At 49.6% G+C, this 22,597-nt stretch overlaps 2 protein-coding genes across 3 annotated transcripts in view; one reads left to right on the top strand and one right to left on the bottom strand.

Annotated features, from left to right (window-relative positions):
- Positions 1–247, bottom strand: part of ZMYM3 (zinc finger MYM-type containing 3) — a 31,037-nt gene extending 30,790 nt beyond the window's left edge. Inside the window, exon 1 of the mRNA XM_063141874.1 lies at positions 25–247. The gene's annotated coding sequence lies outside the window, so the exon portion shown is untranslated. The remainder of the gene's footprint in view (positions 1–24) is intronic.
- An 8,288-nt stretch (positions 248–8,535) lies between these two features.
- NONO (non-POU domain containing octamer binding) lies at positions 8,536–19,501 on the top strand. 2 transcript variants are annotated; one of them, XM_063142139.1, is made up of 11 exons: positions 8,536–8,739; positions 9,548–9,708; positions 11,784–11,977; positions 15,074–15,375; positions 15,992–16,087; positions 16,409–16,605; positions 16,726–16,810; positions 17,206–17,308; positions 17,460–17,502; positions 17,872–17,981; positions 19,359–19,501. In XM_063142139.1, the coding sequence occupies exons 2-11, from the start codon at positions 9,564–9,566 to the stop codon at positions 19,497–19,499; spliced, it is 1,416 nt and encodes a 471-aa protein (XP_062998209.1). In that variant the 5' UTR covers positions 8,536–8,739; positions 9,548–9,563; the 3' UTR covers positions 19,500–19,501. The 2 variants fall into 2 exon arrangements, with proteins under 2 accessions (XP_062998209.1, XP_062998208.1); XM_063142138.1 differs by having other exon boundaries at positions 8,537–8,739; positions 11,757–11,977.
- Positions 19,502–22,597: the final 3,096 nt, after the last annotated feature.

Here is a 22,597-nt window from a genome sequence, read left to right as displayed (position 1 = left end):
GCCGCCCTCCCGCCCCCCCCTCACCTGCGGCAGCAGACCCCGCCGCCGCCGCCTTCCCCCCGCTGAAGCGGCGACGGCGACACCGACGCAGGTCTCCGCCCACCGCCCGCGCTTCCCGGAGCCCACCCAAGGTTCGGGTCGCGGCTGCGGCCCCTTTAAATGGAGGCGCCGCTCGGAGCCCTCAGCGCGCCGCAGCCCGAGCGAGGGGGGAGGTCGGGGAGGACGCTGATTGGCCGCGGCTGGGCAAGGGTGGCGTCGCCATTGGCTGCCGGCGCTTGGGCCCCGCACCCCGATTGGCCGCAGCGAGGCCTGGGCTCGCGAGACTGGCCGCGGCGGCCCGGCTGCGCGTAAAACCTGGCGCGGAACCACCCGGCTCTCGGGATCGGGAGGGGGAGGCGGAAAACCCGGAGCGGCGGGATTCAGAGCGGAGCGGCGTGGGGGAAGGGCAGGTGGGGGGGTTGGGAAACGGGAGTCTCCCCCCCTCTTCGCACCCCCCTTCACATTAAACCACGGTGACTTCCTAAATACGGGGAGGGGTCGCGCGGAAAGAAAGCGCCCCCTCCTCAAGCGCCCCCCGTCGAAGTGGGGCTGCCCCCTGTTGAATCACCGCCACCTCCCCCGCACACACGGTCCCGCGGCGCCCCCTCACCTCTTCTCCCCCTTCGGGCGGTGGGGCGCGCAGAATGGCTCTCCCCAGCAGCAGCCGCTGCAGCCGGAGCGCCTCCCCGGGGCGGCGAGTGACGGCGAGACGGAGCGAGCGAGCGAGCGAGCGCGCGGCCAGGGTGGGGCGGACACGGGGCAGCAGCACGGGCACCGCCCCCGGGACGGACGAGGGGGGGCAGCACGGGAGACCCCCTTCCTCCTTCCCACCGCCCTCCCGCCTCGGGAAGGGACCCGCCTCCTCGCAACGCCCCCCCACCCAAAACACGAATGTGGTTTCAGCCCACCCCCACCCCCTTGCAGCGCCTCTTCCCCCTCCTCGGGGTGGGGGTCTCTGCCCCATCGTGGAACATTTCCAAGTCCGCCCCCAATATCACACACTGCGGGGGCCCAAGTTCCCCAAAACCTCCTGATAAATGCCCCATGGAACAGCCCCAAATGCCCCCTCCTGCACGCACCAGACCCCTTTCTCCAAATCCAGGAACCTCAACTTCCCAAAAATCCCCCCCCCGGAACAGCCTAACATGCGTTTCGTGCCCCCCCCCCAACACACACACACAGACACACACTCCATCATGTCCGCCTGGAACATGCGTCTCCAGGCTCCTATTTGCCCCCCTCTCCCAATCATGCAAGGTCTGACCCACTTCATAGAGACCGGATTGCCATACAGAAGCCTCCCCACCCCCGCAAGCTGCATTCTTCCTGATCTGGGCCAACCTTCCCCCCCCCCCCCCCTTGCAGTCTTTCCTTCCTCAAAAGCCCTGCCTGGGATTTAGCCCTTTCAAACAGATTCTTTTTCCACAGATTCACACACAGCCCACCTGCCCACTCCCAGCTGCACCATGCACTGGGGGTTTGCCTCTCTGGGCTACTACCCTGTCAACCCCCAATCCTCACTTCCAAGAATTGCACCAAGAGCTGGCTTTGCCACACACACCTTGTGCACTGGTGGTGCACTCTGGCCTCTGCTGTTCAGAAAACACAGACATGCTGAGATCAATTGTGCCTATCCAGCCAAAACCAAACGCAGGTGGTGCATTTGAATTATGGATGCCGCCAGTGCAAGAAAGAAAAAAAGAAAAAGCAAGGAAAGGAAGCAGAAGCTTGGGTTGGTGTTGCTTGTGAAAGTGCCTCTAACGCGGCACTCTTATTTCAAACAAATCCCTTGTGAGCACACACACACGCACACACCGGTTCAGAAGTCCACCGAAGCCACGAAGCTCAAAAGTGGTGCTGTGCTCCAGTAGCCTTGCACTGGCCATCAGAAGTTCACTCATGGCCTCCCCAAATTGCTAGTTAGAAACCAAGCGTGCCTGTCTACAGCCTCAAAAGCTCCTCTATCTGGCCTCTTCCTACATGTAGGTCTCCCATGGGAGGGGGTGCTTTTCACCTTGAGAACTTCATATGGTCAGACCAGCATGATGCCCCAATATCTACTTAGAGCCATCGTGTGCAAGGAAAGGGTGCCCTCCCACTCGCCCCGGGAGGCAATTGCTAGGAGAGATGAACGCTCCTTCCCCTCCCCCCCCCTTGATTCAGGAGGAAGAGGATCAGAGAGAGCAGTGGAAGTCTATGGGAGTCTCTCTTTCTCAGGCACGAACTATCCTAAGTGGAAAGCCACATGGCCAACCTGTTGGCTTAGTTATACATTGCAAAGTTCAGTGTTTTCTTTCTCTCTTCTTGAGAAAGACCCCCGAGGCAAAGATGGAGGAGCTGTTCCATAGAGCACAGACATGATGGGTATTCATTCCCTGACTCACATGCACACACACCAACACCACCTCACCAGTTTCTGTTAGCCTGTGGTCACATAAAGAAGCAAGCGACGATTTAACACTTGCATAATACTTTCAGAGAAGTTCCTCCCAGTGGGTTTAAACCTTTGGAACGGTGGGTTTTCCACCCTCCCTTAGGGTTTGCAGCCTGCAGTATATCTACCATCGATATATTAATAATTTCATAGAAGAGCAACTTGTATAAGTTTGGAGTTTTGTTGTGTTTGCCTTCCCCCCCCTTTTTTTTTTTTTAAGAAATGGCATCCATTCTAGTGGAATAATTCTATGATTTCAGAATCCAGCCTTATTTTGGATCTTCACAATGTCCCAAAGCAAGTTTGTTCTAAAGATGCTACTTGTTAGTCTTCATCGTATGCCACTCATTCTTACATTTTAGGATAGGGTAATTCCACCCCCTCGCAGTTGATTTTCTTCATATTCTTCCTGTAACATGCCTTATTGTTGTCATATGAAGAGCCCTGCTGGATCAGACCAAGAGTCCATCTAGTCCAGCATTCTGTTCGGACAGTGGCCAACCAGCTGTTGACCAGGAACCCAAAAGCAAAACACTAGTGCAACAGTACCCTCCCACCCATGTTCCCCAGCACCTGGTGTACATAGGATTACTGCCTCTGCTACTGGAGGTAGCACATAGCCATCAGGAATAGTAGCCATTCTCCTCTAAAAGCCATCCAAATTAGTGGGCATCACTATATCTTGTGGTAGTGAATTCTGTAGTTTAACTTAAGCGTTGTCCTACCTTTCCAGGAAAGAAACAACAACCTGAATTCTGTTCTAGTTTCAACAACCCGTTGTTGTTGTTGTTGTTGTTGTTGTTATTACCCAGCTAAACTTTCTACCACCTTCCTTTTACTAAAGAGCAACTGTTTTATAAGACTTGGCAAGTATGGATGCCATTCCATGCCTCTAATCTCTTCTGGTGTCTCCGCACTGCAGGGCTGGCCCAAGCCATTTTGCTGCCTGAAGCAAAGGACCTGATGATTCTCACCTACCAGCCACAAAAACAAATTCTATGTATAGAAGTTGACTAGACTGATGATGGGGCAGTGTCCTCCATTGCACCTGTGAACAGCAGACTAAGTTGGGGTGCAATGGACAGGCCATGGTGGGAAGGGCTGCAGCTCAGTGGTGGAGCCCTTCCTTTGCATGCAGAAGGCAGCATCTGCAGGTAGGACTGGGGGGAAAAAACACCTGCCTGAAACCTGGAAAGCTGCTGCTACCAGTCAGTGTCAACAACACTGGGTTTGACGGACCCAGGGTCTGACTCAGTAGAAGGCAGCTTTCGCATACAGCTTTGTCATTCCCTACCTTGTCTAATGCAGGGATGGGAAATGTGTAGCCCTCCAGATGTTCTTGGACAGCAGCGTCCCTCAGCATTGGCTATGCTGGCTAGGGCTGATGTGAATTGCAGTCCAAGAACATCTGGAGAGCCACACATCATCTGGAGAGCCACCTGACCCTGGTCTCATGGCTCAGAGAGCCCTGCCTCATCTCTTTCTACCTCCTTTGCAGAGGGAATGATTGAGCCGATTCTGGAGCCTTAAAATGACCAAAGGCGCAATCCAATATATGTTTAGGCAGAAGAAAGTCCCACAACTCCCAACTGGCTGGGAAATGCTTGGAGTTGTAGGGCTTTCTTCTGTCTAAACCATTATATTTGCATTGACATCAGTTAGACCAGATTGACTGCCAAATAGTACAGTCAAAAGCTGTACTCCTCCGTACACTTGGAGTAAGCCCCACTGAATTTGCTTCTGGATAAACGTATAGGATCAGTCTGGAAGACTGTGACCTGCAAGACACCATCCTATATGGATTAGAGGAAACATACCATCCTCCTTTGCAGGATTGTTTGTAAGGATTCCTGAATTAATGCATGCAACCATTTAAAATGGTGCCCATCTTAATTGAACCATAGGTCTGGTCCGGTTAGGAATTTAAGTTTTTTAAATCACTCTTCTCTTAGGCTGCAGCCGTGGCTTTCAAATGGTGTTCCCCAAGTAGAAGATCAGGAATAGCAGATACGCTTCCCTCCGCAAGAGCTTGCTCAACCGACAATCTTCACCCACAATCCAGGACTGCATAGCAGGGTTGGGTGCCTTGTAAAGCATCATTGTCTTACAGGGGAGCAACATGAGGTCCAACAGGCCTGACCAGGGCCCCACATGAACTATGTTGTGCCTAGAAGATCATCTGTAATGTTCAAGGAATATATGCACCGGCTCCTCAGCAGACAGACCTGGTTGTGGAGAGGGTGCCTTGAAGATGCAGAGTTTCTTCTTCCCAATCAACTCCATTTTTACTGCACCTGGTGGGTAAAGGTGGCCTACTACCTCCTAAGTGAATGCACTGCCATCCTCAGAGTCCCATGTGCACCCAGTGAAAAGGCATCTGTACTAGTGATGAGGAACTGGCTGCTTTAAAGAGACCTTGCTTACTATAAGGGCCTTACGGATGTTCTGCCCTGGTTGTTTGGGAAGAAGGCATTAGGGAGGCGAAGTAGCCTTCGCGCACCCCTTAACAGGACCAGTCTGTGGAACCGAGCGGGAGTCTGTTCTCCACCTCGCCGGCGCCTCCGTTTCCAAGTTATCTCGCCGTGCAAGCAAGTTGGGACTCGCTCCGCCGCTGAAGGGGCTTGGCAGCTACTCCAGAGGAAGTTACGACACTGATGAGGACAGCATTGATTTGAATGAGGCACACTGGGGAGGGGTCAAGGAGCCTGTGCGGAGCTGGGAGAAACTCATTTTCCCAGGGTGTAAAAGCTTTGGAGGGCTGAAGGCCAGCTCAGGCTTGCCATAGAATTTTGTCTCCGTTCAGACAATGGCAGGAATGCACGAGACAGAATCTCCCTCTCTTTCTCACACACACTTTTCGTTAATGGAATTTCTACCCCTAGTCCAAAAGCATGTCATCCCACCCTCCTGGCCTCACCGCTTGCTGGTGCCGGACACAGCATGCACAAGCTAAAAATGCTGTCCCCAGGGGACGCAGCGGGAAGAGGGAATGGAAGCCGGCTTGCCACAAGCGAAGCACAACGCTCCACGCATGGAGAGCAGCAGGGCTGTGTGCCTGCACACACAATTGCCGTTTCCCCTCTCCTGGATGCATTCTCAATACCCCCTCCCCTCGGCTTCCAGGTTTTCTCCTTGCCGGGGCCTCTCCCGCCTCCTGTTGCGATGGCCTCCAGGCGTGCATTTCCTGCTGCTTTCTCCAGAGAGGTTTGTTTTCAACTGCCAGCCTCCGCAACTCTGGAAAGGCGGCAGAGCCTGGGTCGCTGCATGCGCAGATGGAGTAAATGCTGCATCCAGGCCCGGCAGTCACACATGGAAAAGAGCACTGGGAATGGGGGAAACATACAAGCGCCGTTGGAGCTATGACGAGGCTGTGCTGGAGGTCTGGCAAGCCCACAACTCTGCAAGGATTGTTGTCCAGGGGTTCCCAGGAGCCCCCTAAAAATGTGAGCGCCCATCCCTGGACTGGGCACAACCTAAATGCATTAAACAGAAGATCTTGATATTGGCGATCCTGGGAGGCCCCTTACTACATGCATCCTGTGACAGCCGGTTCCTTCTCTTCGTGGCTATACCTGCAAGCAACAATATCTCCCTGGATGGCGATTCCCAGAGGGTTACCTGGCTCATCATGGGAGACGTAGTGGGTGGGTGAATGACTGGGAACAAGCAAAGGGAAATCAAAGCATGACAAATGCGGCTGGCATCAGTTAGATGGAACAACACAGAGTTGTGAAATGAAGGATTGACTTGAGTAGGTCCTGGCTGGGTGGCCGGGACAACAGAAGCCAGAGAGTTACATTCCCAGTGGGAAACAAGGTTGGGACTTTGGGGAACATCGCTCAACTGGAGACACCTTTTGCAGCTTAGGGGGAAGAAATAAGTCAAAATGATACACGCATCCCAAACTGAAGAGAGGGGGGCAGGAAAATGATACCTCTTCTTTGCCGCTTAAAGCCACTGGGATTGCTGGATCAGATTTTGAGGTCCAGAGACCTGGACAGCTGATCAAGATTGGTGACAATTTATGTATTTATTATTTATTTATTTATTTATTACATTTCTATACCGTCCAATAGCCGAAGCTCTCTGGGCGGTTCACAAAAATTAAAACCATAGTAAGACAACCAACAGGTTAAAAGCACAAACACACAATACAATATAAAAAGCACAACCAGAATAAAAACCACGCAGCAAAATTGATATAAAATTAAAATACAGAGTTAAAACAGTAAAATTTAAATTTATGTTAAAATTAAGTGTTAAAATACTGGGAGAATAAAAAGGTCTTCAGCTGGCGACAAAAGGAGTACAGTGTAGGCACCAGGCGGACCTCTCTGGGGAGCTCATTCCACAACTGGGGTCTTACGCTTCTTACACTTCTATTCTGTCTTACACTTACAATCTGTCTTACACTTCTATTCAGAATAATGCTGTTTTGATGCTAAAATTTTCTCAATGTATTAATGTTGCTGATCTGCAACTATTCTCCTCTGACCTCTTCATCACAAACTATGCACCTATATGAAGTAGAGGGGATAAAAGCTACTTCTCCCAGGGGCAAGGCTCTTAAAAAGACTGCAGAAATCGGGTGTTAGCTTATACCCACTGGATGTTGAACATGGCTGGGTTGGTCTAGAATAAGAGATAAAATTTATTTAGCATTTCCTGTCTTATTATACACAATTTCAAAATAAATAAAGCAGTACCTTTTATTGAAATGACCTTTCTAAAATTTGGGAATGTATGAGTTAGGCTGAATTGGACAATCTCAGTTTGTTGTATAAATGTTGACTGCATTTGGGAATGTGTTATTCTCATTTTAAGCAAGTAAAGATAGTTTATGTATTTTCTAGTGGAATGATAACATATCTGTGAATAGCCAGCCTTCTGTAGCTGCTGAACTATTGGAGTCTGTAATGAGTTGCAGAGCCTGATCCTACGCACCTATATTCAGAAGTAAGTCAAGCAAAGAGTATTGGGCTTAATTCCAAATAAATATGCATAAGTTTGCAGCCTTATTTTCTATGTACTTGAAATTTAGCTATTTTCCCATTTGGGCAGGTGAAGAGTTGGTGAAGACCTACAAGTTTGCATGGTCCTGTCCCAGCAAGAGGTGACCCAATAAAAATGCTTCTTAATGTATTAGTTTTTCCAACAGTGCACAACCACAATCTTCTTCTACCAAAACACTTATTAATCCATATACAAGTGCAGATAGATTTAATGTGCAACCCTCTGCGTGGTTACTCAGAAGTAAGCCCCGCTTGTGTTCGATGGTCTTACTCCCGAGAAAACTAACATAGGCCTTTCCCTATAAGATTGCGATCCTGACTGCGCTTAGCTATTTGGGGAAAAGCCACACTAAAGTAAGCTGGGCGTCATTCCGTGCAAACATGCACAGGATTTCGCTGCATCTTCTGCATATTTACTAGAAAGCGTGTCCAGTCGGGGGGTGGGTGGGGCATGCATAGGATCAGGCTGCGCGATTCCGAGCTTTCCTCCTATTTCTTGCACATTTTTGCAGTGAGTTCCATCAATCGGAGCAGCGGTCTAGCCACCCATGATTTGCATATATTTGAATATGCATGTCCAGGGCTGCCTACCACCAGCACCCTTTTCTGCTCTTAGTCAAAAAAGAGGCCCGGCCCTGGCGCCCCCTGGCGGTGGGCCTATTGCGCCAGGACAACCCAATTTGTTGCGCGGCGCCTTTAAGAAGCAGCGCCCCGCCTCAGTGCGCCTGCGCGGATCTCGCGGTGCCATCGCGTCGCTCGCTCCTCGTTTTTTTCCCTTTTCCCCTTCTCCCTCTGCTGCCCCTTTGTCCCTTCCTCGCCTCTCAACCCAACTTGACTGGAAAGCGCCTCGAATGCTGATTGGCAGCGGTTTGCGCGGGCTGGGGGGGCCAGAGTGCCCGACCAACCACTCGGCGACGCCTTTTGAGTGGCAGCCCGTGCGGCCAGCGAACGCGAGCCCGGGCGAGGCCGCTCAGCCAATCGAGGCCGCGAGAAAGAGAGCGCGGGGAGGGGCCGCGTGCAACAAGCGCGTGCGAACGGTTTCCGGCCCCGCGCGCCCCCCTTTTTTCCTGCCCCCCTCCTCCTCCTCTCCGTCGGCTCGTCTGAGGTGAGAAGGCCGCGGCCGGCGGGCCGGCGTTGTGAGGCGGGGGAAAGCCGGCGCCGGGTCGCTCGGGACTGGGCCAGGGGCCTCGCCGACGTCGCTGGGCTTCCGTCGCCGCCGGGTCTGAGAGGAAGGAGCCGCAGGGCCAGGCGAGCGTGAGTGGAACACCCGTCCACCCTCTCGGCCGCCCTTCCCCCCCCCCTCCTCATGGCTCGGGACCCCCCTCCACACATCGCCCCTCCCCCACATTAACCCCCCCACACACACATTAACCCCCCCCCCCCGACCCTGCGCCCGTGACGGTGCCTCCTCCGCCCTTCATGGGCAGAAGCCGGGAGTGGTTCCGCTGCCTCTTCGGACTGAGATTTTAATATAGTTTCGTTTAAAATTATTTCTAGGCCGCCTTCCAGCGGGGCGGGGGCGGGGTGTTTGCTTTTCCTGGACGAGTGGCCGCTCTTGGCGGAGCGTGGGTGGGGACGCGCGCGCGCCTCTCTCTCTCCCCCCCCCCCCAACCGGAGGCTCCACTGAGGCCTCGTGCGCGCTTCCGACCCGGGCTGCCCCTTGGTCCATCCGCAGCCCATCGGCCCTGGCGGCGACGGCTCTCCACGGCCCTTTCTGCACTCCTCCGAGTCGCCTTCCGTTCCCAACTCTGCCGTCGACGCGCACGATTTGGGAGCTTCCCCCGTAAAATAATAAATAATAAATAAATAAATCCTCAACTAGGGAGCTGCCCGATTGCCGGTCCGTGGCCTGACAGGCAGCGAGCGGCTCTCCACGGTTTATTCCCCCAGTTCTGTCACTCAGGTTCCTCGTTAACTGGAGATGCTGGGCGGGGGCTTCCACCCGAGCCCTTGCGTGTCGTGTGAGAAGCATGTGCTCTGCCACTGAGGCGTGGGGATGCTCGCTACTCGCGTTGAGTTAGCATCACGCCTGTTCTCCTCTCTTCTCCCCCCCCCCCCCCAGTCTCCCCGGTTGAAAGATGCAGGGCAACAAAGGCTTCGCAATGGAGAAGCAAAACCATACTCCTCGCAAGCAACAGCAGCACCAGCATCATCAGCAACAGCAGCAGCAGCAACACCAGCAGCAGTCTTCTCCAGCTAATGGGCAGCAGGCCAATAACCAAAGTGAGTATCTGATTTCCTGGGTAGGGCAAGGTCTTAAAAGCAAGGCTGTGGACAGAGCGGAGGAATCAATATACTTCAAGTTTTCTTCTCCTTGTTGGATTTTATTTGGAGCCCAATTTTGGGGTGGGGTTCTACCACTGGTTCTATTTCTCTTTCAGTAGGGAGGCTCACTTTGCACTTTATAAGCATTTCTAAAAGACTGAATGCACATCCCAGGTATTACGTATGGAAGGTGGGTGGGTTTTTTTTGATGCACTGGAAACCTGTTGATTGTGCCTTTCTAATGTGGATTGTGCCTTTCTAACACAGGAGAAAACATAAATGTGCGATTGTCACGTGCCTGTTTGCACATGCAGGTTGTATTATTTATTTATTTATTACATTTTTATACCGCCCAATAGCCGAAGCTCTCTGGGCGGTTCACAAAAATTAAAACCATAATAAAACAACCAACAGGTTAAAAGCACAAATACAAAATACAGTATAAAAAGCACAACTAGGATAAAACCACACGGCATATATGTATATCAGTTTGGAACTCAGTAATGTGTAAAGTGGCCTTCTGGCCCCTGGGAACATTGTGCAAATTAGTTGTGAGTGCCAAGTGGAGCAAAACCCACCTGAGCCGTTTCTGTATCTTTGGAAGATGCTAGAGACAGATGGCCGGATTCTCTGTAGGTAGCACTTCTATGGCCTATACCGTCAATGGCAAGTCCAGAATATGTTTTGCACAGTATCAACTTATATTAAAGTTTCCAAAGTTGCTGTATGTTAATTATGTGGTTTAAACACATAGGTCCATAGTATGGATTGAGAATCTTGGGTTACTGAGATTTAGGTCAGTGCCCCAGAAAGAATGTACCAGAGAAACACCAAATGGAAGCAAGTGTTGGGGTGAAAATTTTTCAGCCAGCTATACTGCAGAGTAGGTTTGGTATGACTTAGTGAGGTCCCAAATAGATACTTTCAGTGTCTCACTTGGAGATTACTTCTTTCCTCCTTAGTTCTTAAATACAAAGCATCCCCCCCAATTTCAAGAATACAAATGTGTCAACAGCAAATTTCTGCAAGATATAGTTGTTAACATTTTCAGATCCTTAATACATATCAGTAGCTAATTTTAGTTTCAGATTTTATTATATGAAGCAATATTGAAACATTATAAATAAATAACTGATTTAGTGGGTAGTGGCTTAAGAATATGTGATTTTTTTTAATTGCAGGGAATTTAACAATCTGTAGATTAGAAGCATAGTTAAACTGGATTGAATATGGGGTGTGCAATAGCTTACTGATGCTTCTTTGGCTGATACTGCAGGCTTGTGGGTTGCTTTCTTAAGGTTGTTAGTTTCTCTCTCGGCTTCATGAATGTTCTGGCTTTCTCTCCATCTGGGCTTGGATGCTACTTTCTTCATGTGCTGCTCTACTTCTGGCCATTTTGAGCACTTTCTCACCTCATAATGCTTGGATCTCTTGCCATCACAGCACTATGTGGTCTCCTTCAAGCATTCAACGAGACAGATGTTGGGTTTAGGAGTGCTTTTTCTTCTGATCAGGTTAAGATACAAGGTAGTATTCTTTTAAATGACGTTGCTCTGTCTTGAGTTGGTCCTCAGAATTGTAAACTTCCAGGCTGTCTATCTTGGAGGCACACACACCACCTGCTACTGTGTGCTGAAATGCTTCCCCTACCCTCCAGCACTTTCATGTATGTGCTGTTATATCTTTGCTGCCTTGGACCTGTCCTTCCAGTTGTGATGCTTTGGCTGTCTTGTAGTTCGCTTTGCATTGTTAATCTGTGGGTGACATCCCTTGCCTGTGCAGGGCAAAAGCTGCAATAGGGAACTTCTACCTGGCTAGGCGGCTGCCATATTGGCACACGGTGACCGTTCTTGGCAGCTATTTTCTTTCAGGGCCGCTGGCTTGTGTTACCTGCTGTCGCTGTTAAGATAGTTGGAGATTGAATGTTTTGGGAGACTTGATTAATGTTCTGACCTTCGTGCTCTTGAATCTGTTAACACTTGGCATTTGTTCCCCCAATTTTGTAGAGCGATTCTGTACCTTATTCCCCTCAGATGAAGGCCTGACGATTGACCTGAAGAATTTCCGAAAACCTGGTGAAAAGACCTTCACCCAGAGGAGTCGGCTGTTTGTGGGGAACCTGCCACCTGATATCACAGAGGAGGAGATGAGGAAGCTGTTTGAAAAATATGGGAAAGCTGGTGAAGTGTTCATTCATAAGGATAAAGGCTTTGGCTTTATCAGGCTGGTGAGTGGCTACAGTAGTGTTTTGGAGGAAGCTGTGCTGGTTGTAGTACTAGTTCTCATGGGTTGAAGTAGCCAAGTAAACTTTACACGTCATGACACCTTCTGAGCAGTGCAAATGCTCCATGTGGCTCTCCTGTGAAAGCAAAATTCCACCAGATGTTTCTGAATTAGAGACGTCACAAAGTGTGCTGATTGCCTCCGTTACTGGAATTTTATTGTGATTGTATAAAGGGAGAGGAAACCAGCTGTTAACAGGGGTCTCTGTGGCAGACCCCCAGCAAAATGTGGTTATTACAGCCTGTAGGCTGAAGAGATTGTCAGCTGGTTCCTTTGTGGCCGTGAACTGTATCATCTGCTGATTCTGGCTCAGCCTGCTTCACACCAGGGATTTTCAGCTTCTTACTATGAATGACTAGAAAGATGGGGAAGTTCCCACGGGCTGAATAAATTGCCGTATGCCTCTGAACAGGTTGGCAGCAGTTAACTGCTAATCCTCTTGATCTATGCTCCCAGGCAGGTATTTTCAGAGCTGAGGAGAAGATCTTGGGTACAAGGAGGAGATGGGAGGCGAGCGCTGCGTTTTCAACCTTATGTATATATTTTTAAGTCAAAGTGGTATATCAAGGGGCAGGGGGGAAATATCATCTGCAGAGTTGTTGTTTTTAAAGACAATGCCAAAAGCGGAAAAAGTAACATCACAAATTCAGTAGTGGAAGAACACCATGTCTAAGAACTTATACTTTATTCAAGAAAGATAACTTGATTAATGTAACAATGCATTCAGAATTAAATATAGGATTGTAGCTTAGTACAAATTTGTACATATCTACTTCGAATTAAGCCCCATTGAGTTCAATGGAACTTACTCCCAGGTAAGTATTTAAATTGCAGCATAACCAAAAAAGTTAGGAAGTTATGTGTCTGTCTTAAAAATCTGCCTAACAGCCCTGAATGATAAATCTGCTTAACCCTGAATGATAAATCAACCTGGTAAATAAACAATTGGCCAAGTTTGAACATCCCACTAAGCCAGGTTTCCAGGGAACCCTGGCTTATTGGGATTGAGCAGGCAGCCTGATTACTCCTGCTGCCTACTTTTGCAAGCTGGAGTGGCTAAACAAATACAGACCCTTTGTGTGTAGTTGGTTGTGGTGTCTGAACCTTATTGCTCTCAGATAAAGGGCTGTCGATTGACCTGAAGACTTTCAGAAAACCTGGTGAAAAGACCTTCACCCAGAGAAGTCTGGCTTAATTCTTCCCAAACAAGCCAGTGTCATAAGCCGTGGTTTGTCTTTGGAGTGTCCATGCTTTAGCCCCTCTGGTTTCCAGGAGTAGATAAGTGGTAGTGATCAGTTAGCTTGCACCAGCAGACTACTCGTAAACAATGCGCCATGATTCTCTAGAACTCCTGGCTTATCACTACATCCAAATGTGGCTATAATCTTAACTTCCTTGCAGTACTTGAATTCCATTTAATACTTCCCTCTTAACATTTTTTCATAATTTCTAATCCTTAAAGTTATGCCAACATTCCAAAACATCTTTTTTGATCTTAGATCCCTCCCAAAGTCTCTGTTGTAAGGCCTTTATGCATCAGGTTCCTATACCACCATTTATTTCTTTTCCACTCCATGGTTTGTAATTACTGGAAGCAACAAAACTGAGCCACTAGAGATGCTGAATTTGTAAGGATGGCTTCCAAGTATATGATGCCTTGGCTAAAACATAGTTTTGGGCTAAATTCTTTCAAAGCTAGATTTCTCACATGAAAACTTCCAGCTGGAAAATCTAGGGATCAGGGATGCTTGAGTCTGTTCTCCTGTGAATGTCAAGTGTTATTGAGTTCCCTGCTTTTCTTTTTTGTCCTGGCAATTTCTTGTGCTTGTTACCAACTTCCTGAGCTGCCTGTAGTCACTTGTTTGCCTCTTGTATTTTAAAACTGTTCAACAACTGCAGTTCTCAGGCCTGTATACAAGTAGATTATGATAATAAAATAGAAGATAAAGCTAAGCCAACGAAGACAAATATCAATCATATCAGCCTGCCCATACTTCTTATTTGCTCACCTTCGAGAGCAGTTAGGTTATACAACTGCAGGAGAAAAGCCCATTTCCTCGGTGACCCCACACCTCTAGAATAAGTTGCCATTGGGAGTCTGCCAGGCACCATCATTTCCAAAGCTTTTAAGAAGGCCTTAAAAACGTACTACTTTACTCTGGCCTCCCCATGATTATGTTTTATCAGACTGGGTTGTGGCTGCAGTTGTCTGTTCTAAGTTTTATGCTGGTGGGTTGTTGTTTTTAGAAGTTTTGTTGCGGTTGCTTTTTTGTTATGTGTTTTATTGTTGAATGCCATCTTAGGAAGGGAGGGCTCCTGCCCTGAAAGGCAGCCCAGAAATATTTTAAATAAATAAAGTAACCATGCAGGATAAAACCAAAGGGAAACTACTCTCTTGGAGATAAAATTATTCTTCCTCAAATAGGCATTTTGTTGGGAGTCCCTACATGGCTCAGGTCCAGGTTATCTGAAAGACCGTACTCTCCCTTATGAGCCTGCCCGTGCTTTGAGATCTTCTGGAGAAGCCCTTTCAGTCCCACCATCTTCACAGGCACGCTTGGTGGGAACATGGGAGAGGGCCTTCTCGGTGGCTGCTCCGGTGCTCTGGAACTCTCTTCCCGGGGAAGCTAGGCTGGCTCCCTCCTTGATGGGCTTTCGGAAGGAGGCTAAAACTTTTTTGTTTCAGCAGGCCTTTGGAGAATAATCTGGCCCTCCATCTATGTTAACGTCTTATAATTTTGTTGTGTATTTTAAATGTTTATGGTTTTGTCAACCCCCCCCCCCCCCACCCAAATGTATGTTTTAAACTTTGTAAGGCTGCCTTGAGGCCCAGCATTGGGCAAAAGGCAGGATACAAATAAATATAATAATAATAATAATAATAATAATAATAATAATAATAATATAATTAGCCTCTTTAAGAAGGCATTTGTTCTAGTGGCCTGGTGGGTCAGTCATCTTAACGAGATGGGTTGAGAAACACTGCCATGGTGGGTTTTAACTGGTGTTGTATGTGGGCTTTGTGTGTGTGTGTGTCTAGGAAACTCGTACTCTGGCCGAAATTGCAAAGGTTGAGCTGGACAACATGCCCCTGCGTGGGAAGCAGCTGCGAGTGCGCTTTGCTTGCCACAGTGCCTCACTGACTGTCAGGAACCTGCCACAGTTTGTGTCGAATGAGCTCCTGGAGGAGGCCTTTTTGATGTTTGGCCAAGTGGAGAGGGCTGTGGTTATCGTTGATGACCGAGGGAGGCCTTCTGGGAAAGGCATCGTGGAATTTTCAGGAAAGCCTGCTGCTAGGAAAGCCCTGGACAGATGTAGTGAGGGATCCTTCTTGCTGACTACGTAAGTTTGGTGGGTGAGGAGTCTTTGCCTTGGGAATGGGGGTGGGCAGCCAGAGGGCGATGAAGAGGGCTTTTATTCAGTGGTGGGGACTCTTAAGTGATTTTCTCTGCCTGCGTCCACAGAGCTAAATAGAGGAGCATTGCTGTTTTGCTTGTCACCGATGGTGAGTTGTCATTGCCTGTGGTGAGCAGGGCTGGCAAAGCCAGAAATACGCATAGCACCCTGTGGCCTGTGCATTTCGTGCTCTGCTATTATAGGGCTATTGGCTCTTTAAGACTACCGCAGTTCACACAATACCTTTGCTCGTATGCCTGGATCAGTTGCGCAAGGAGCTGATTGCTGCCTCTACTTGCCTGGACCTGAAGCTGTTGGGCCCGAGGCAATCAGTGCTGGTGGAAATAGGCAGCCATGTTCTCAAGCATTATTTGCAAGACTGGATTAAAGACAGCATGGAGTGGTGGCCACAGACGGATCTCAGGGTGTGCCCTATGCTGCTTATTGTTCCTGATCTTTGATCATTGTGTTTCTCCTGTGAGCACTCATGGGGCCCAAGAACAGCAATGTCCACTTTCAAGGAAAGAGCTTTGGTAACTTGTGCTTGCTTTTTCTCTGTCAGGTTCCCTCGGCCTGTGACAGTGGAGCCCATGGATCAGTACGACGATGAGGAGGGGCTGCCAGAGAAACTGGTCATCAAAAACCAGCAATATCACAAGTAAGTGCTAAGTGGAAAGAAGAAAAGGTGGTACCCTCTTAGTGGGGGAAAAATGTTCTTGGAAACCTGCTTGGCCCAGCGCCTGAGTTTCTACAGACAGCCACATGTCTGTAGGGGGTTTGATTGAGCAAAGTGAGTGTGTAAAATAAATTGAGTAACTTACTGTACAGATATGTTCCATAGTTCTCCATAATTAAGATGTGCATGGGGCAAGTTGCTTTACTCAAAATGCAATGCATTCTACCTTCATCCCAATCCTGGGACTCTTGCTAACTGGCCGACGTTCTCTAAGTGACTGGTTTTTTTCGCCTTCCCCTACAGGGAGCGTGAGCAGCCTCCCCGTTTTGCACAGCCTGGTTCCTTTGAGTATGAGTATGCAATGCGTTGGAAGGCCCTGATTGAGATGGAGAAACAGCAACAAGAGCAGGTAGACCGCAACATCAAAGAGGCACGGGAGAAGCTAGAGATGGAGATGGAGGCAGCTCGTCACGAGCATCAGGTCATGCTCATGAGGCAAGGTGAGAACTGCAATCATACCAATGAGCCACACGTGGCTGATTGGTGACCGTCTCTGGCTGCTTGCGCAGAGCAGGTCATATAGGGACACTAACCTGTCAACCTACTGATGTTTCTTCCAGACTTAATGAGGCGCCAGGAGGAACTGAGGCGAATGGAGGAACTGCACAACCAGGAGGTGCAGAAGCGTAAACAGCTGGAACTCAGGTGAGCAGGGAATGAATGAAGCCACACTCACTCTTGGTGTGAGTACAGGCGTCTGCTAGTTTTCAGCAGGATACCTGAAGAGAAGGAGTACATGGGTCCGTGGTCCTAATACGGTCCATGGAGGCTCTCTGTCCAGCCTGCGGAGGCTTGGGCTTCCTTTGGGCCCTGTCCCTAGTGGCTGCAAGAGAGAGAGAAACCCCTGCTGTTGTCTCTAATCTGTAATAGGGACAAGGAGTGGTGTGCCTGGTGTTCCTGGCTGAGGCACCAGGTGGAGGAGCCATCCTCCACTGGTACCTAGGCCGGGAAGGCTTTGCTCCACCTGGGCTTCCCCTAGCCAGGTCAGAGTAAAATCAAGCTTTGGATGAGGTGACGCTACTTGAGACCTTCCCTTGCAGGCAAGAAGAGGAACGCAGACGCCGTGAGGAAGAGATGAGGAGGCAGCAGGAGGAGATGATGAGGCGACAGCAAGAAGGATTTAAGGGGGCCTACCCCGATGCGGTAGGGGGGTCATCTTTTGCACGGGGGGGGGGCTGCTAGCAGAATTTCCATCCCCATCTGTAAGCGGGAGAGGGGAGCTTCTTTCCTACTCCGAGAAGGAATGAAAGATATAAGTGATGGCAATTGAGGCAGGTTTGTTTGTCTGTTTCAGAGGGAACCTCCAGATATGCGAATGGGACAAATGGGCATGGGAGGTAAGTTGCCATTGTTTTCTAGAAGTGTTTCGATCTAGAGCATGTCTTATTTATATGCTTCCCTATGTGATGGCTGCAAGCGATTGATTCGGCATGTAGCTGAACTCTGGGTGGGCCAGGAATTAAAGTGCTCTCAACCGGCAGGAATATCTGCAAGAAGGGAATTGCAGCTGGGTTCGAATGGAGCCGGGGCACCAGCATCCACGTGCTTCAGAAGAGAGAGATGGTGCTGTCCAGATGTTTAGTAAATAGTCAGCTCTGTCGTGGTGAGGTGGCTGCTGAAGCTCTGGGCTTAATTAGGGCTGTTGCGGGTGCGTTGCATTCAGGGGTGCACTGCGCATCTGGAGCACTCCTTGCTTTTCCTTTCAGGTGCGATAGGCATGAACAACCGAGGGACAATGGGGGGCACCAGTGTTCCAGCAGGACCCCCACCGGCAACTGGTCCTGGGCCGATGATTCCTGATGGAGCTATGGGAATGGTAAGCTCAGAATTCATAAGAATTGGGAGGGAGTTGATTTGGAATTATTGCAAGCTCCTTTGCTAAGAAAGGGCCTGAGCACGTGTGCACTCTCCTTCCTCTTTATGAATAAGTACTTTTACAACCCACGGAACGGCACAAAAATGCGTTATGGATAGCTTGAGCAAGGAAATCAAGCTACCCAGTGCAGGGGATCTGCAGCTTGCCTCCACTTTGCTTGGGTGAATTCCTAGCATTTGTTTCCTTGTGTCACAAGACATGGCATACTTGGCTTGCTCCCCTATATGTCAGAGGCTGCTAGGGAGTAGAATTCCTGCCTGCAGCTGTAGTGGGTTTTGACGTGCTAATGGGATTTCCGTGTTTCAAGAAGTTTGCAAGTACAGCACGAGGCAGGCTTGCGTAGTGCTGAGGCGTCCCATTTACCTAGCTGGGCACGCTTGCTGAAGAATGAGACACAAAACCAGGTTTGTGTAAGTGTAGGGATGGCCAACGATTTGGACAGCTTTAAAAGGGGGATGAGATCAATTCATGGAGAATAAGCCTCTTGAGGGTTATATGTTACCTCCGGTATCAGAGGCAGTACGGCTGTGTATACCAGTTGTTGAGGAACCTGAGCCGTGGGATAAGGAGTGCTGCAGTTACACTCATCTTCTCCTTGTGGGTTTCCCACAGGCACCTGATGAACCACTGTGTGAACAGAATGCGGAATTAGATAGACCTTGGTCTGATGCAGCATCAGGGCTCTTCTTGCGTTGTTCTAGCACAGTAGTTTCCACCAGCTGCTATGGGTGAATAGAGGGGTTTAACACTGCCAGATGACACAGGTGCTGAAACACAGGGCAGGTGCCTTGTCCCTTCCTCATCTTGTCTGGAGAGCCAATGGGTAGTGATATATTGGTGTCACTGGTATGTACTCCTCCTGCCTCATGGTATTCCTTGAGCTATTTGCTAATTGGGCCTTATTTTGGAGTCTGAGGGCAGAGAGACGCTTCCAGCCTATAGAAGAGTTATGTGAGCCGCACTGGAGCTCTTACGTCTGGAAGTTCAGGTGTTGCTTCTGTGGCATCCTGTCCCTTAAGCAGCCTTTCAGCTTAAGCCAGCCTCCCCCAACTAGATACCAGCAAGAACGTTTAGACTGCAACTCCTAGGATTGCTGACCATTGCCTCTGCTGGCTGGGGCACATGGAAGTTAAAGTCCAAAACATATGGCGGGCACCGCATTCAGGAAGGCAGTTCTCTGCCTTCTTATGACCTGGAGCGTCTTGCAAAGCAGGGAAGGGCTTCCTAATGGGAGGGTTTGAGGGGTCTGTAGGGTTGCAATCGGTCTTGAGGGATGTTCCTAACCCAAGCTTTCCCCTCCCTTTCGCTCCATGCAAGACTCCGCCACCACCCACCGATCGCTTCGGCCAGGGCACTGCAATGGAAGGACTTGGAACTATGGGAGGAAGCACACCAGGATTCAACAGAGGAGGAGCTCCTGGGGGGGATTTTGGCCCAAACAAGCGTCGCCGATACTAAAAGGGGGGTGGTGGTCAGTGCCCTGGCCGTTCCCTCCAGAGAGACCCTCAAAGGCTTTCCTTGGGCCCCAGGGGACCGGCCATGGCAAAAGGGTACCCAGCCAGATTTTGTTAAAGGGTTTAGTCGGCGCCACAAGGTGCATTCCTGCAAAACGCAATGTGAAAACGGATCCTGGGCGGCTTCAGTAGCTGTGTAGTGTGTGAGGCCAGGCTAGGACCCTGATGTCTCTCCCATTCCCAATGGCACCTCAGCACAGGTTCAGCCCCCCAGCTGACTCGGCCACAATTGGAGGCCGACTCTGCCCTCACCCAGCCCTCCAAAGGCATTTCTCCAGAGCATTGGGGCGGGGCCAGTGGGTCTGTACATGTCTGTAGCTTCAAATGGCTTATCATGTAGTGGGAGAGGGGAGAGGGGAGAGGGGAGGGGGAGGGGGTTAGTTTTTTTTTAAAGAAACGTAGCTTTTTACTTTTCCCTCTGGACCATTTTTTCCCCCTTTACTGTAGCTCGCTGGTGCAGCCAAGAGGGCCAGGTAGTGGTGGTGGCGATTTGGGGGATGAATTATTCAATGTGTTGTACCATTCTTTATTTTTTACTGGTAGAAAAGTACAATCTATTGGACAAAACAAAACAGTTTCCTGTTGAAGACTCAATTGAAGCAATTGTTTATATAACCCTAACTTTGCCTGTCTTGTGTAGAAGTATGAGACTTTATGTGTGAACCTGAGCTGTAATCGTCCACTAACAGGTTGAGTTTGTCTAAAGATTGTTACAGGAATGCATTATTAAAAGGGATTTTAAGCCTTTTTCATCTGGTGTGCAGTCTCCTCTGTTTCTTGGGCTGGTGCATTTCTGGAATTTGGTCACTAGAGGGAGAATCTGCCGCCGCCGTTCTGCGTCTCATGGAAATGGCGGCCAGATCTTCAGTCTGACAGAAGGCCCGAGGCTCCGTGCTTCAAAATGTCCCCGCCCCGCCCCCCCTTGGCCCCTTTCCTGCTGCTGTGAAGCTGATAACCTTCCTTTGTGTAGGTGACCAAATATCTGTGTCCTGAATTCTATGAGTTAGGAACACATCTTGACAAGCTGGAATGAATGAACTTGTATATAGGTTCTATCCTCGGGGCAAAGATGAGGTGGAGAAAGGAGACGTCCCATCCCCACCTGAGATTTGTTTGAGAGTGGGAAAGAGTGGTTTGCTTGTGGGCATCTGCCCCGTTGTCCTTTCCTGGGTCTGTTCATGCACATATTGCTGCGGGGAAGGAGATTGTGAGCACGAGCAAAGTAACCTCAAATCTGAGTTACTCAGAGCTGGATAAATTGATTTTGGAGGGAAGTTGAGAGTGTGCAAAAGCCTGCTTCTTCGTTTGTGTTGATCTGGAAAATGGAAGGGGTGTGAGTCGGTGACAAATTAGAGGCAGAAGCAAGACTGCAGCTCCTTGCTTTGGGATCTAAACTTGAAATAAATCAAGTAAACAGACACACCTACTTATTTGCACGGTCCTAGCAGGGATCAGGCAAAGAACTGTGCAGGGTATTGGGAAATCTTATTTCACAACGCAGCTCCTCATTTCTCCCTGTACTTCCACCTTCTAGGACTGTACTAAGCATTGCTCGCACAATTGCTGGTGATCCTTTGGTCTCCAATCCTAGGATAATTGCCGGGGGTTGTCCCATCATAGTGCATATGGGGGGGTGTCTGCTGGTAATGGGGGCTCACTGGTGCTGTAATCTTTGGTTGAGCAAAAGGTCTGTTGGGAGTAAGTATCGGATAAAGCCAGTTTTCACAGTGACTTGATCAAGCACCGCAGCAGCTGCCTAGAGGTATCCTAGAAAAACGCCACTGGCTGTTGTCTGAACCAGTTTAGTGATTCAAGATAAGAGCCAGACTGGATAACCTTTTACCGTAAGAACTGGGCCCTATATATAAACAGTGTGCTGGAGGGGAAGAGGGGGCACCAGGACTGCTCAAAGTTCATCCAGCTTGCCTGCCCTGGTCAGCGGTGCTCTTCACAAGATTCTCACACGACAGAGCTGCTGGCAGCTGAAACCACGACTTGCGGTATGTAAGATTCTGAACGAGCGTCACCGGCCTCAACCTAGATGTGGGGCAGCAGGGGGTGGAGGAAGTTATGCCTCTCATGTGGGTGACGGAAAGGGAAACGGTTTCCTATGTATGGCTGCGCATTATGTGTGGGCGGAGCTGCTGGAGGATGGAGTTGGTATGCAGCAAGTATTAAGCGGGGGCATGGGAGGGGGGGGAGTCATAGCTCAGTGGCAGAGCATATGCCTGGTATGCGGAAAGTCCCAGGTTCCGTCCTTGGCATTTCCAGCTAAAGGGGCCTGAGGCCAGCGGGTCAAGGCAGATATCTGCTTAATTTCCCTGGAGAGCTACTGCCAGTCAGAATAGAGATCAGTAGGTTAGAAGGACCCATAATGGGCTCTCTGTATAGAAGACATGTTCATACCAGCATTGCAGGCGTTTATGTTCTGCTCACGATGCCCACATTCTCTATACTATTAACTGCATGGCGGCAACAGCCGGAGCTTCAAATTGTAGCAAGTTTCTAAGCAGGATCTCAGACGAACATCCTTGGTTTCTGCTAAGGATCATGTGGCAAAAGGTGTGCAATGTGGCCTCACCTTCCAAGCTGCCCTTGGTGGGAAGTGATGGGGCAAAGGCAGCGGCGAAGCGAGGAACATGCATGTGCAGGAGCATGCGCTGCTTGTTCGGCAGAGGCTTCACAGCCGCCAACCCTCTTCTGGCACAACACGCAACAGCGTTGTCTTCCTCGGGAAGTGGCAAGCAGTTCACTCAAGGGCCTAAAATACAAGTGCTTTGCTGTATCTGGTCTATGGGCCTATTCTCAGGGAGATTCTACACAGTATATTGAGGTTGATTGATACCAGCTGCAGCTGCCATGCTTTGCGCTCTCCGTGATCGGACATAACAGATAAAAGTGGAATGCCCAGGCAAAGGGTAGGTCAGGTAACTTGGCACTCAGCCCCTGGGATTTGTAATCGGCACCTGGAATTTCACTCAAGGAGTATTTGCTGGCAAGCTGTAGAATTCAGCTGCATGGGGACAGCTCTTGGCCCTTTTT

The sequence above is a fragment of the Elgaria multicarinata genome, chromosome 15 (assembly GCF_023053635.1).
Source record: "Elgaria multicarinata webbii isolate HBS135686 ecotype San Diego chromosome 15, rElgMul1.1.pri, whole genome shotgun sequence".
Lineage (NCBI taxonomy): Eukaryota > Metazoa > Chordata > Lepidosauria > Squamata > Anguidae > Elgaria > Elgaria multicarinata.
Note: the sequence above shows the minus strand (reverse complement) of the source record. Positions and strands in the feature narration are given on the sequence as shown.